Source organism: Mustelus asterias, unplaced genomic scaffold (assembly GCF_964213995.1).
Source record: "Mustelus asterias unplaced genomic scaffold, sMusAst1.hap1.1 HAP1_SCAFFOLD_290, whole genome shotgun sequence".
Lineage (NCBI taxonomy): Eukaryota > Metazoa > Chordata > Chondrichthyes > Carcharhiniformes > Triakidae > Mustelus > Mustelus asterias.
Genome location: NW_027590255.1, coordinates 408,707 through 423,747, shown reverse-complemented (window position 1 = coordinate 423,747; position 15,041 = coordinate 408,707). Strand labels below are relative to the sequence as shown.

The following is a 15,041-nucleotide window of genomic DNA, read 5'->3' as shown; positions in this document are numbered from 1 at the left end:
TAATCCCCCTAACCAATATATTTGGGACACTAACAGGCAGTTTAGCATGGTCAATCCATCTAAACTTTGGAGAATGGGATGAATTGCAAACATGGGGAGGATGTGCAAACATCATACAGGCAATCACCCAAGGTGGAATTGAACCCAGTTCCCTGGTGCTTTGAGGCAGCAATGCTAACCACTGTGCCACCACTAGTGTATTCAACAATGGAGCATGTCAAAGGATCACAACCCAATGAGTGCAGAAATTTATTCTCATGTCAGTCCGAAATGATCTGATCCTTACACTGAGCCAGCTTATGCAATCTCCCAATGTCCACAAAATCAAACCCCTTCAGAATCTTGTATGTTTTAATGTTTTGCCTCTCATGCTTGTGAATCACAGAGAATACAGACCCAGTTTACGAAGGGTCACATCATATGAAACCCTTTCACCCCCGTGGACCAATTTACTGACCCTTCATTAGTGATTGAAGCATAATGAGAAAACCCTTTCCCGCAGCGAGTAGTTCAGCTCTGGGATGCATTGTCTGACAATGTGGTGATGCAGCTTCAAGTGAGGCATTCAGAAAGGAATTGGATTGTTAAAGTTGCACCAGCAGAGTGGCACTGGTTAGCGCTGCTGCTTCACAGCGCCAGAGACCCATGCTCAATTCCTCCATGGCTGACTGTGTGGAGTTTGCACATTCTCCCTGTATCTGCATGGGTTTCCCCAGGTGCTCCAGTTTCCTCCCATAGACTGAAGATGTGCAGAATAAATGGATTAGACATGATATATTGCCCCTTAGTGACCCAAGATGTGTAGAGTAAGAGGGTTAGCCATGGGCGAAAGATGTTCTTCCAGAGAGTCAGTGCAGATGCAATGGGCAAATGGCCTCCTTTTACACTGTGGATTATGCGGGATCCAATGGATATTCAGTGCTTCCATTTGTGAAGCCAAGGATCCCATCCACTTTGCAAGCGACTCTCCTAAACTGTCTCACTTTCAAATATCTTCCTGAACCTACTCCCTCTGAGCCTGCACACTGTTTAGAACTGGACCATTCAGTTTATTTTGCCTCTCCCCATCTCTTCTGTCAAAAGGCAGCACTGTTCCTGAGTGTGGGATTAATAACGTGTCTCTTCCACATACTGCAGCTTCTGTTTCTCCAAGAGAATCTTTCTGGCTAAAGCTGGAATTTACAAGGATTTCTGTCACTGAGACATTGTCTGGCCGTCTGTTTCTCACCACCCTAACTCACTCTGTCTCTGTCTCTGTCTCTCCCTCCACCCACTCTCATCCACTCGATATGAAGGCGGGCTATTGTTGTTTAGTGACTGAGTGCACACAATCTGTATCTTCATCTGATCAAATAGAATTCAGCTTGTGAACAATTTCATCATTTCAACCAGTTCTGGGTTAAATCAGGCACAACTCTGATTGGCTGCAGCCCCCTGAATTTGGGGAGCAGATACTGTGAGCATTGCTGGCCTCAGAGGCTTTTACAGTTACTGAGCTGGGAAACCCCAACTAATCCCTGAGAATCCACAGCACAGAGCGAGAGGAGAGGAAAGTCTGTCCTGGGAGCTGTCAATCTGAGACAGTTTGATCCTGTCAATGTGCAGATGTGAACCTGCTCCTTCCATTCCCAAACTGTTATAACGAGGAATACAGAACGCCCAGTAATGACCAGCTTGTTGCAATGTGTTTGAATGAACATGATGTGATATCACCGAAGCAGCATTTTGAAATATTCATTCAATGTATTCTGATGAAATGTATTTTTATGCTCTGTGTGCATTCTTATGCCATTGCATAAGAATCTTCCTCTGACATGAGACCGTATTTTGCCTTTGTGCCTTGATGCTGCTTTTAAAAGAAAATGTTCATGTTATGAATTTTCTCATCGAACCACAGGAAGAATTATAGAAAAATAACAGCACAGAAGGAAGCCATTGAACCTATCCTGCCATGCCAGTCCATGCCAGTCCACAGCAAGAAATCTCACAACACCAGGTGAAAGTCCAACAGGTTTATTTGGTAACAAAGCTTGCTGCTCCTTCATCAGGTGAGTGGGTGTTCTATTCACAACAGGGCATATAAAGACACAAATTCAATTTACAAAATAATAAGGACACCCAGGTGTCCTTTCCAAGCCCATGTTCCTGCGCCCAGCCCGGAGCCATGCAGCTGAATGCACGATGGAGATCCAAATACTAAATGCCAAAACTTTGCGAACCTTCTTTGAGCCAGTGGCTGCCTTGAAGCAGTAGAGTTAATATTTCAAATCACACCCGCTGCGAGCAGGGTTCGAACCTGCGCGGGGAAACCCCATTGGATTTCAAGTCCAACGCCTTAACCACTCGGCCATCGTAGCTGCTTATTTGCTACTGTGATGTAACCGCCTTAGCAACATTCACGGACCTTTATCAGGCACCGGAATGATGCAGAGCACAGCGTGTGAGTTGAAATTTGTTCGTCTCCTTTTAATTTGTATCTTTGTCTCTGATCCAGAACTCATTCACTAGTTCAGAGACTTGTTATTCTTTTTCAATAACCTTTCATTAAAATCAAATTGAACCCGAATTCTGCATCCGAAAAATAAAGTCCACTTCATTTCAGTCAAATGTTGCGTGTAAACCACAAGAGGGCGCCGATAATGTCCAATACACATTACCAATGCGATGGCCGGGAATCGAACCCGGGTCAAGGCAGCTATGCTCACCACGAGACCACCATCGCTCACTCTGCGTAAGCAGTTGTTATTTTCATTAGTTATAATTACAAAACTACCTTAGTTGCTGATTTCAGCAGACACCAGGTGTGTCCTTGGCCCATTTTTTTAACCTGAACTTCACTTGTCTCGTTTCTCTGGACAGTTTGAGCCACCTTTTTGCTGTTGTTTCTGACTGATAACTCTGATTAGATTTGCAGTTCATTTGAACAAAGTTTCCACTGAACGGAAATTGAAGCTGGATTTTATGTTAGAAACACATGGATGATGAGAATATTTGGTGATTTTTTTTAGGAGTGTCCCCCTTCTGTTCTGACCAGAGATAGACAATTAAATAAGTCAAAACTCTGGGTCAGGAACTGACCCTTGGTCAAATGCTCGCACAGTCACCACAACACCACCTGGCTCTGTCACCCCCTCTGTATTTATAGAACGAATACACAAGCAATCAAGTGGCAGAGAAATAACAGCTTAGAGAATTATATAACCGACATTCCCGTTCTGGGAGTTTTACACTTTCCGATAGATCGGGGTGAGCAGGGTCGCCCAATCAGAAAGCAGATCCTTGGGACATGGAATTTGATTAATATCATGTTTTGCAATCATGTTAATCGGTCAGAACCATGTTGATGTTATTTCACTCCAATCTATGAAGGTTTGATTGAATCGTGACCTTGTTGCACAACTTGCGTTCAGCCAGGAGATGGCAGCAGGGAAAAATAATTTGGATTTGCTGTTTGTGTCAATAAATCGAGTCATGGAGGTTCACAGCATGGAAAAAGGCCCTTCGGCACAACATGTCCATGCCGCCCAATTTTTGCCATTCAGTTCGTCCCTATTGCCCGTGTTTGGTCCATATCCCTGTATATCCAGCTCACCCATGTAATTGTCTAAATTATTTTTAAAAGACAAAATGGTACCCGCCTCTACTACCTCTGGCAACTCGTTCCACACACCACTCTGTGTGAAATAAATTGCCCTTCTGGACCCTTTTGTATCCCTCCCCTCTCATCGTAAACCTATGTTCTCTAGTTTTAGACTCCCTTATTGTGGGGAAAAGCTGTTGGCTATCTACCTTATCTATTTCCTCATTATGATATAGGCCTCGTTATATCACCTCTAGGTCTCCTGTGCTCCAGGGGAAAAAAAAGTTCCAGTCTATCCAACCCCTCCTTATAACTCAAACCATCAAATCCTGGTAGCATCCTAATAAATCTTTTCTGCACTCTTTCTAGTTTAATATCCTTCCTTCCCATAATAGGGTGACCAGAACTGTACACAGTATTCCAAACGTGGCCTTACGAATGTCTTGTACAATTTCAACAAGATGTCCCAACTCCCATGTTCAATGTTCTGACCACTGAAACCAAGCATGTCGAATGTCTTCTTCACCACCCTGTCCACATGTGACTCCACTTTCAAGGAGCTATGAACCTGTACCCCGAGATCTCTTTGTTTTATAACTCACCCCAACGTCTTACCATGAACTGAATAGGTCTTGTCGTGGTTTAATCCACCAAAATACATCACCTTACATTTATCTAAATCAAATTCCATCTGCCATTCATTGGCCCATTGACTCAATTGATCAAGATCCCACTGCAATCCGAGGTAACCTTCTTCATTGTCCACTCTGCCACCAATCTTGGTGTAATTTGCCAACGTACTAACCATGCCTTCTAAATTCTCATCCAAATCATTAATATAAATGACGGGGTAGGATGAGTGACTTTGCAGATGGCATAAAGATTGGCTGGGTGGTGAAAGGGAGGGTGAGTTTCTTAGTCTGCAAGAAGATATAGACAGGATAGTCAAATGGGCGGATAAGTGGCAGGTGGAATTTAACCCCGAAAGATGTGAGGTAACACACTTTGGAAGGAATAATTTGGCAAGGAATTATTCAATGAAGGGCATGGCACTTGGAAGTTCTGTGGAATATAGGGACATTGGCGTGTTTGTCCATAATCTCTGAAGGTAGAAGGGTATGTTAGTAGGATGGTGAAAAAAAAACATATGGGGCACTTGTCTTTAACAATCGGGGCATCGACTGCAATAAAATGTCATGTTGGAGTTGCATAGAACTTTGGTGGGGCCACAGCTAGAGTACTGTGTGCAGTTTTGGTCGCCACAAGATAGGAAGGATGTGATTGCACTGGAGGGGGTGCAGAGGAAATTCACCATGATGCTGTCTGGGATGGAACATGTAAGTTCTGAAGGGAGATTGGGGAGGCTTGGATTGTTTTCTTGAGAGCAGAGAATACTGAGGGGGGACCTGATCGAGGTGTACAAAATTATGAGGGCATCGACAGAGTGGATAGGAGCAGCTGTTCCCCTTGGTTGAAGGGTCAGTAACAAGAGGACATAGGTTCAATGTGAGGGGCAGGATGTTTAGGGTGGATGTGCGGAAAAACATTTTTACCCAAGGGTAGTGACGGTCGGGAATGCGCTGCCTTGGAAGGTGATGGAGGCAAGTTGCCTCACATCCTTTCAAAGTATGTGTTCAGCAATTGGCATATCATAACATTCAGGCCTATGGGTCAAGTGGTGGTAGATGTGATTTGATTGGAGATCAGATGCTTCTTCGATGTCAGAGCAGACTCGATGGGCCGAAGAGCCTCTTCTGTACTGCATGATTCTATTATTCTATAAACAAATTCACTATGAACCGGATCAATGTCAGCCATATTCCTTGCCAGTTCTCAGACAGGCACTGATTGGTTCGAAGTTTGTTTCATTTTCCAGGATCCAGCTCAATTAAATAAATGTATTTCTTATGTTCTGTTTGTCATTAATAAAAATCTTCCTCTGACGTGAGACCTTGTTTTGTCCTTGTGCCCCTGTTGATGCCTTTGTCATTCTGCTCATGCTTTGATTTTCCTCATGTCACCTTAGAAAGAACCAGAGAAATGTAACAGCATAGAAGGAATCCATTCGGCCTGTCTTGTCCTTGCCAGACTGAGGACACTCAGGTGTCCTTTCCAAGCTCACCTTCTTGTTATGTAGCTGAAAGCATGCTGGAGATCCAAATAATTCTTTCCAAAAAAATAGGATTTGCAACTCTGTGGCTGTCTAAAGCCTACATTTCCAATCACACTCGCTGGCAGCGGGGCTCGAATCTGCACGGAGAAACCCCATCGGGTTTCAAATCCAACGCCTTAACCACGCGGCCACAGCAGCTGCTTATTTAACAAATTAAAGCAAATCACTGCGGATGCTGGAATCTGAAACCAAAAGAGAAAATGCTGGAAAATCTCAGCAAGTTTGGCAGCATCTGTAAGGAGAGAAAAGAGCTGACGTTTCGAGTCCAGACGATCCGTTGTCAAAGCTTTGACAAAGAGTCATCTGGACTCGAAACATCAGCTCTTTTCTTTCTTTACAAATGCTGTCAGACCTGCTGAGATTTTCCAGTATTTTATCTTTTGGCAGATCTTATTTGTCAGAATAATGTAACCACCTCAGTAAAGTTCATATTAACTTCATCAGGCACCAGGATTGCGCAACACACAGTGTGGGAGCTGAAATTTGTTCCTCTACTTTTACTTTGAGTCTTTGTGTCTGGCTGAAAATTCATTTATTCGGTCAGAGACTTGATTTTCTCTTCCAATATTTTTCATTAAAAAAGAATTATGTCCGAACAAAAAATGAAAAAGGTATCTGCATTTTATTTCATTCCTGTCAAAAGTTTCGTTCGCCCTGTTTTTGTCCACTCAGTTTAAAACACAAGAGGCCGTGGATAAGGTTCAAAATAAATGACCAATGCATTGGCCAGGAATCAAACCTGGGTCATCTGCTTGGAAGGCAGTTATGCTCACCCCTATACCACCATCGCTCACTCTGCTTAAACAACCGTTATTTTCATTCGTTATAATTACTGAACTTCCTGAGTTGCTGATTTCATCAGATACCAGATGTGTCCATAGCACAGTTTGTAAACTGAACTTGGCTTGTCTCATAGTTCTGGACAGTTTAGGCCACCTTTCTTTTTACTATTGTTTCTGACTGAGAACTCATTGATTAGTTTTGAGGTCTTTAATTTCATTTGAACAACATTTCAGCTGAAAGCAAATTGAATGTGGATTTTCCATTCGAAACACAGCGATGATGAGAATTTTTAGTCAATTTTATTTTAGGAGTGCCCACCTATTGTTCTGACCTGCGATAGATAATTAAATGAATTACCACTGTGATGGCCAGAAACTGACCCTTGGTCAAATGTTCGCACAGTCACCACCATCACTCACCTGGCTCTGCCACCCCCTCAGTCTGAAAGTCCAGCTCTGACAGTGAATCTGGTCACCTTCGGGCCCAATCGGAGGATGGTCAGAACATGTCTGCCACTGTCAGAAACTCCATTATCAGCGAGTGGGGGATGAATATTTAACTGGCTGTCACTGGTTGTTGAGGTTGTGATTTACTGTTACCTGTCAGTGCAGGAAAAACAAATAAAACAGGAAAATTGAGAGACTCCGAGAGCAGTTAATTTGTATCTTCACCCTAAAGAAACACAATGATGTCTGCAACCGCTATAATAACTGAAAAAACAGCTATAACTGTCTGTTGCCGCGGAATCTGGTTTACAGATGTGGCCGTACACCCCATGGACTGCAGCGGTTCCAGAAGGCAGCTCAGCGCCACCTTTCCAAGGGCAATTAGGGATGGGCAACTAATGCTGACCCAGAGAGCGACACTCACATTCCATGAATGAATTCAACGACAATCTGTGGGGAGCGGGACTCAGAGTGTTTAACAGTTACTGAGGCGAAAAACTATAACGACGCCCCCGGGATACAGAGCAAAGGCTAAAAGGAGGAGAAATTCCGTCCTGGGACCTTACAGTTGGTGAAAGTTTTGTCCTGTGAATGTGTAGATGTGAATATTGTGGAAGAGAGAGTGTATGAAAGGGACGGAGGAGTCAGACTAATCCAACTGTGTTTGTGTGTCTGTTCTGATCATGAGATCACCGAGTCTCTCGTGTAAAATAAAACAATTTTCCAATCAAAGATTCCCTTAATCCCCCTGCTGAGCCCCAAAGTGAGATTTCAAGGCAATTGTTTCGCTAAATTCAAGATTTCAGTGGAAAAGTAGAGAACATGTCAGCTATCGCGTGTGAGAGCGCGATCAGTGCAGCAGTAAAACGGGTTTCAGTGGAAAATGGAGTTCTCAGTTCGAGTGAAACCTTTTCAACAGCAAACATTCGTGTGTCAGAGACATGAAGGATGTGAGCTGGATCTCTGGAGAGGCGGAATTTCATTGCAATGGGAGAGTTTGTTAGGAGAGAGAAACTGATAGCCAGGTTCCGCACACACAAGGACGGCCTCAACCGGGATATTGGGTTTATGTCACACTATTTCACATAAATATTTCTGCTTTTTTCCTCCTGAGTCTTTATCATGCGATCCTAGAATCAGAATTTATGTCACACTATTTGTAACTCCCACAGTTGCGTGGACCTGCAGAGTTTCACTGGCTGTCTTGTCTGGAGACAATACACATCTTTTTAGCCTGTCTTGATGCTCTCCCCACTCCCATTGTTTTGTTTCTTAAAGACTGGATTAGTTGTAAGTATTCGCATTCCAACCATTATTCATGTAAATTGAGTCTGTGTCTTATAAGTTCTGTTTGTGAACAGAATTCCCACTCACCTGAAGAAGGGGCTCAGAGCCTCGAAAGCTTGTGTGGCTTTTGCTACCAAATAAACCTGTTGGACTTTAACCTGGTGTTGTTAAACTTCTTACTAGGAGAGAGAAACACAGAGAGGCTGGAGGAGCCGGGAGCTGACAGCAGCTTGTCTCTGCTCCGTCCGCTCTCTGCCTTTAAGTTGCTCTGTGCCGCCACCACTGGGTTCATTTCGGATCCAGTTCTGACTCACACAGATTTTCCACACACTCTCGGATATGACTGAAACTGCAGCCGCCGAAACGGCTCCTCCAGCCGCTCCCGCTCAAGTGAAGTCTCCCAGGAAGAAGAAGGCGGCTCCCCGACCTGCGGCAGCCGGTCCCAAGTTAGGCGAGCAGATCCTCAATGTTGTGGCGGGTTGCAGCGATCGCAAGGGGATGTCCCTGGCCGCGATAAAGAAAGCTTTGGCTGGCAGTGGAGTGGATGTGGGGAAGCGCGGCTCCCAGATCAGGTTAACGATCAAGAGGAAGGTGGAGACAGGGTCTCTGGTGCAGATAAAGGGACAGGGCGCCTCCGGCTCCTTCAAACTCGCTAAGAAGGAAAGCCCGGGGAAAATGGGAAAGAAGTTGAAGAAACCAAAAGCCAAGAAATCTTTAGTAAAGAAAACAGCGGCCAAGAAGGTGACAACAAAGAAAGCAGCAGCCAAGAAACCCGCAGCAAAGAAACCCGCAGCAAAGAAAACTCCAGTGAAGAAATCAACAGTGAAGAAAACAAGCAGCAAGAAGGCGGCAACTCCAAAAAAGGCGGTGAAGAAAGCAGCCCTGAAGAAAAAGTCTCCTGTGAAGAAGGTGACGGGCGGAAAGTCTGTCAAAAAAGTGACTAAATCGAAGGCCAAACCCAAAGTGAAAGCAGCAAAAGCGAAGAAAGCGTCAGGAAAGAAGTGAAACAACCCGAGCAAATTGTAAACCTCTGAACCCAAAGGCTCTTCTCAGAGCCACCCACATCTCTCAGGAAAGAGCTGATCCCGCAAGAAAATGATTCCTGTCCCGCGGCCCGGCTCATTCTCAATAGAGATCATTTCAAATTCAGACTAAAGCGAAACACAGCAGAGGCTGAATTTCATTTGAATTTCACATTTGTTCAATCGCCACTTTCTCTCATAATAAAGATGTCTGGTAGATTCAGTAACACTGGCGGCGAAACACCGCATTCGCGCCTCATTTTTAACCGAATCCCTGCAGTGCAGAAGGAGGCCAATCGTCCCATCGAGTCTGCACCGACCACAATCCCACCCAGTCCGGATCCCCATGACCCTATTTATTGACCCTACTTACTCCCCGACACTCCGGTGCAATTTAGCATGGCCAGTCAACCTAACACGCACTTCTATGATTAGTGTGCGGGAGGAAACCGGAGAAAGCCGAGGGAGAATGTTCAAACTCCACACAGACAGAGACCTCAGCCGGGAATCGAACCCAGGTGCCTGGCGCTGTGAGACGGCAATTCTTCGCCAAACATCAATGTCAGGAGTGGGATTTGAACCCACGCCTCCAGAGGAGACTGCGGCCTTAGACCGCTCGGCCATCCTGACTCCCTTAATTTTAACACAGGAGATTGCCCCAAGCAGCTTCAATAGAGTGTTTGCAAACAGCGAGAAGCAGATGTGTGTGAGGATGTTGCGGAGGAAGATTCTTGCTATAGAATCGACTGTGTTTAGGTCGGAATATTACTGACTGGGAATTATTACGGGACCAGGTTTAAAAACACAAAAGAACAAAGTCACGACCCGAAACGTTAACTCTGTCTCTCTCTCTCTTCACAAAAGCTGCCGGAGCTGCTGATTATTTGCAGCATTTTCTGTTTGATTCCATATTTCAAAGCTGCGGGTTTGTGGAAACACTTGTTTGTGACGGGTTTGTTTGGGGAGCTGTGTTTCGCTTCCATTGTTAATAAACGGGTTGAAATTGGCGGTTGCAGAAACTGGAGGTGGAGCTGAAAGATCAGGGGCCGTTCTGTGTGTGTGTGTGTCAGTCCGGCTCTCTCCTCCCTCCCGCTCTGTGTTTATTCTTCACTCTGTCTCCTCCCCTCTCTGCTCTCTCACTCCGCCTTCCTCAGTCAGGTCGGGGCGGCCTGTATAAAAGGAGCCTGAAAGATTTCCTCTCATATTGTGCAGAGATCTGAGTGAAGAATCATCATGTCTGGCAGAGGGAAAGGACAGTAAGAAGTCTCACAACACCAGGTTAAAGTCCAACAGGTTTATTTGGTAGCAAATACCATAAGCTTTCGGAGCGCTGCCCCTTCGTCAGATGGAGTGAAAATCTGTTTTCCAACAGTGCACAGAGACACAGAAATCAAGTTACAGAATACTAATTAGAATGCAAATCTCTACAGCCAGCCAGGTCTTAAAGGTACAGATAATGTGGGTGGAGGGAACATTAAACACAGGTTAAAGAGATGTGTATTGTCTCCAGACAGAACAGCTAGTAAGATTCTGCAAGATCAGGGGGAAAGCTGTGGGGGTTACTGATAATGTGACATAAATCCAACATCCCGGTTTAGGCCGTCCTCATGTGTGCGGAACTTGGCTATCAGTTTCTGCTCAGCGACTCTGCGCTGTCGTGTGTCGTGAAGGCCGCCTTGGAGAACGCTTACCTGAAGATCCAAGGCTGAATGCCCGTGACTGCTGAAGTGCTCCCCCACAGGAAGAGAACAGTCTTGCCTGGTGATTGTCGAGCGGTGTTCATTCATCCATTGTCGTCGCGTCTGCAGGTACCTGATACGCTGCAGGAAAGGATGTCCCGAGGCATGGTACATTGGGGAAACCATGCAGACGCTACGACAATGGATATCAGTGGTATAATTACTTCTTAGGAATTCGCAAGGGCAAGGGGATCACAGTGTCCGTGTATGAATATAAGGGGTTAATTCACATTCACTGAAAATGAGTGAATCTCCATCACTCTCTCTCTCTCACACACACACACCCACACAAGCTCTCACAGACCAACACTCACACATCTCCCACCACGACAGATGGCGAAATTCAAAATCAATAAAAATATCTGGAATTAATGGCCTTGAATCAACTTTCGTAAAAAAAAGACAACCGAAGCACTAATGCTCTTCAGGGAAGGAATTCTTACCTGGACTGGCTTACATACAACTCCCGACCCACAACAATGTTGAAGGCCCTCAGAGGTGGCCTACCAAGCCACTCAGTTCAAAGGAAATTTGGAGACCTTGGCCTTGTGGAATCATCGCTGAAATCTGAAACTTAGCTCGTATTCTGGGGACCCGGGTTCAAATCCTGACAAGGCAGTGGAATTTGAATTCAATAAAAAATATGTGGAATTAAGGATCTCCTGATGACCATGAAACCCTTGTCGATTGTTGTATTAATCTATCTGGTCCTCTCGGGACCAAAATCTGCCGTCTTTACACAGTCTGGCCGACATGTGATTCCAGAGCCACAGCAATGTGGTTGACTCTCAATTGCCCGCAGGCAACTCGAGTTGGGCAATAAATACTGGTCAGCCAGTGGCACCCATATCCCATGAATTAATTTTTTAAAAAATGCAAGCCCAGTCAGCAACGCTGAAAAAATGCATTGAAGATCCAGAATGAGGAGATCCATCAACTCGTTTACAATCCCAGAGATTGCAAATACAGAATGGATTCCAAACTACTTTACTGTTCCGGGAGCTGACCACCAGAACAAATTGCTTCCACACGCACAGTTCTACCAACAGAATCAGAAAGATCCCAATCCTCGAAAATCAGCAGATAATGCAAAACATATTCTGAATATGGCACAGATATAAAGGTAAAGTCACCATAATCCCAAATGACCATCCGCTGTTCCCCATCTCAACAGGGAGAGCTTAATGGTGTTGATTTAGCCTCAGGATTACTACACCTCAGGCGAGGGGCAAGGCTGAAAATATCTAACAGTACATCTGCATTTTCTTTGCCGTAAATTTGTATAAACTTCTTGTTTTCAGTTATAAACTGGAGGATACAGTATGTTTTATTAACGGCACTTAAAAACTGTCCTGCCACCTTCAATGACATATACACATGTCCAAATATGTCCTGCTGTTCTTGCACCCCCTTTTGGAATTAAATCCTTTATTTTATATTGTCGCTTTGTGTTATTCCCAACAAAATGAATCACTTCATTCATCATCTGCCACATGTCCTCCCATTCCACCAACCTGTCTGTGTCCTTTCGGAGTTCGACTGGAATTTCTGTAGCTCTTTTCACAACCATAGGACGTCCCAAAATATTTTAATGATGATAAAGTATTTTTGAAATGTAATCGCTGCCCAATTGCTGAACTTTTCAACTGTCTGTTCGACGACATCAGAAATTGCCAGATGGGAACGGGGAATAGTTGCTGCAGCAATGTCTCTGTGGCACAAAGAATGGCATTTTTGATTTGATTTCATTTGATTTATTATTGTCACGTGTTAACATACAGTGAAAAAGTATTGTTAAAGTATTGTTTCTTGTGCACTATATAGACAAGGCATACCATTCATAGAGAAGGAAACAAGAGAGTGCAGAATGTCGTGTTACAGTCATAGCTCGGGTGGAAGGAAAGATCAACTTCATGCAAAGTAAGTCTGTGAGTTCGGAAGTTCAGGATCCAGTCGCAGAGGGAGGTGCCGAGGCCCAGGCCACAGAGTTTGGAGATGAGTTTCCTGGGAATAATGGTGTTGAAGGCTGAGCTGTAGTCAATAAATAGGAGTCTGACAGAGGTATCCTTGTTATCTAGGTGTTCCAGGGTTGAGTGCAGGGCCAGGGAAATGGCGTCTGCTGTGGACCTGTTTGCGGCAGTGGATACCAGCATGTTAGACTGCTAGTCATTGTCTTGTGAAATGTCCGAATCTCACCGGAGTCAGCTTTCTGGGTAAAATTTGAAGAAATTAGGAACTGGTGTGTCAATCTTCTCAGAGAAGCGAAACTGCCGCCTCGAACTTGGAGGACATTCGGCCCATCAAGCCTACACCGACAACAATCCCACCCAGAATGAATCCCCGTGACCCCATATGTTTACCATGCTAATCCCCCTGACACTAAGGGGCTATTTAGCATGGCCAGACCAGTTAATATAGCACTAATTTTCATGGCTGACCTGCCGATTCTGGAAAGACAAAATCTGCCACTGGCGTCTGCTTTGGAGCTTCCGAAACCACATGTTGACATGGTGGCAAACTCGTGTAGAAAGCGGGTGCCCTGATTTGAATTGACTGTCAGATCGAGTTTCCTCAGAGGGGTCAGTTTTTGTTCAAAGCGTGCAGGAAGGTTTTTTGACTCAGTATGTAGACAGGCCAACTAGAGGTGAGGCTATATTGGATCTGGTGCTGGGAAATGAGCCAGACCAGGTGCTAGACTTGGAAGTTGGTGTGCATTTTGGTGATAGTGACCACAATTCGGTTACGTTCACCTTAGTGATGGAAAGGGATAGGCATGAACCTCGGGCCAGTGGTTTTAGCTGGGGGAAGGGTAATTATGAGGCTATTAGGAGAGAATTAGGAAACATAGGTTGGACTAGGAGATTACAGGGACTGGGAACGTCCGACATGTGGAGTTTTTTCAAGGAGCAGCTACTGCGAGTCTGTGATAGGTATGTCCCTGTCAGGCAAGGAGGAACTGGTAGGGCTAGGGAACCGTGGTGCACCAAAAAAGTTTCTTTGTTGGTTAAAAAGAAAAAGGAGGCTTATGTTCGGATGAGACGTGAGCACTCGGGTAGTGCACTAGAAAGCTTTAGATTGGCTAAGAGGGAGTTGAAGAGCGAGCTTAGAAGGGCTAAAAGGGGACATGAGAAGACTTTGGCGGATAGGGTTAAAGAGAATCCTAAGGCGTTCTATAGGTATGTCAAGAACAGAAGGTTGGTTAGGGCAAGTTTAGGGCCAGTTATAGATGGCAGAGGGAAGTTATGTGTGGAACCGGAGGAGATTGGTGAAGCATTGAACCAATATTTCTCTTCGGTGTTCACGCAAGGGGACATGAATATAGCTGAGGAGGACACTGGGTTGCAGGGGAGTAGAATAGACAGTATTACAGTTGATAAGGAGGATGTGCAGGATATTCTGGAGGGTCTGAAAATAGATAAATCCCCTGGTCCGGATGGGATTTATCCAAGGATTCTCTGGGAGGCAAGAGAAGTGATTGCAGAGCCTCTGGCTCTGATCTTCAGGTCGTCGTTGGCCTCTGGTATAGTACCAGAAGATTGGAGGTTAGCGAATGTTGTCCCATTGTTTAAGAAGGGGAACAGAGACTTCCCCGGGAATTATAGACCGGTGAGTCTCACTTCTGTTGTCGGCAAGATGTTGGAAAAAATTATAAGGGATAGGATTTATAGTTATTTGGAGAGTAATGAATTGATAGGTGATAGTCAGCATGGTTTTGTGGCAGGTAGGTCGTGCCTTACTAACCTTATTGAGTTTTTTGAGAAAGTGACCAAGGAGGTGGATGGGGGCAAGGCAGTGGACGTGGTATATATGGATTTTAGTAAGGCGTTTGATAAGGTTCACCATGGTAGGCTTCTGCAGAAAATGCAGATGTATGGGATTGGGGGTGATCTAGGAAATTGGATCAGGAATTGGCTAGCGGATAGGAAACAGAGGGTGGTGGTTGATAGTAAATATTCATCATGGAGTGCGGTTACAAGTGGTGTACCTCAGGGATCTGTTTTGGGGCCACTG

The 15,041-nt window shown here is 44.8% G+C and overlaps 2 protein-coding genes and 1 non-coding gene across 3 annotated transcripts in view; 1 reads left to right on the top strand and 2 right to left on the bottom strand.

Moving 5' to 3' along the window:
- The window catches only part of LOC144486124 (histone H2AX-like), a 216,899-nt gene that overhangs the window by 125,824 nt on the left and 76,034 nt on the right, over positions 1 to 15,041 (bottom strand). The window contains exon 2 of the mRNA XM_078204222.1: positions 491 to 514. Coding sequence (XP_078060348.1) covers positions 491 to 514 — 24 coding nt within the window. The remainder of the gene's footprint in view (positions 1 to 490; positions 515 to 15,041) is intronic.
- Positions 2,276 to 2,357, bottom strand: trnas-uga (transfer RNA serine (anticodon UGA)). Its single transcript has one exon. It is a non-coding gene; the product is annotated as a tRNA-Ser (tRNA).
- Positions 8,609 to 9,274, top strand: LOC144486108 (histone H1-like). The gene has a single exon (XM_078204205.1). The coding sequence runs from the start codon at positions 8,609 to 8,611 to the stop codon at positions 9,272 to 9,274; it is 666 nt and encodes a 221-aa protein (XP_078060331.1).

Bases quoted from the DNA above. Each gene is read 5' to 3' on its own strand.
- LOC144486108 (XM_078204205.1), top strand. From the start codon at position 8,609: ATGACTGAAACTGCAGCCGCCGAAACGGCTCCTCCAGCCGCTCCCGCT.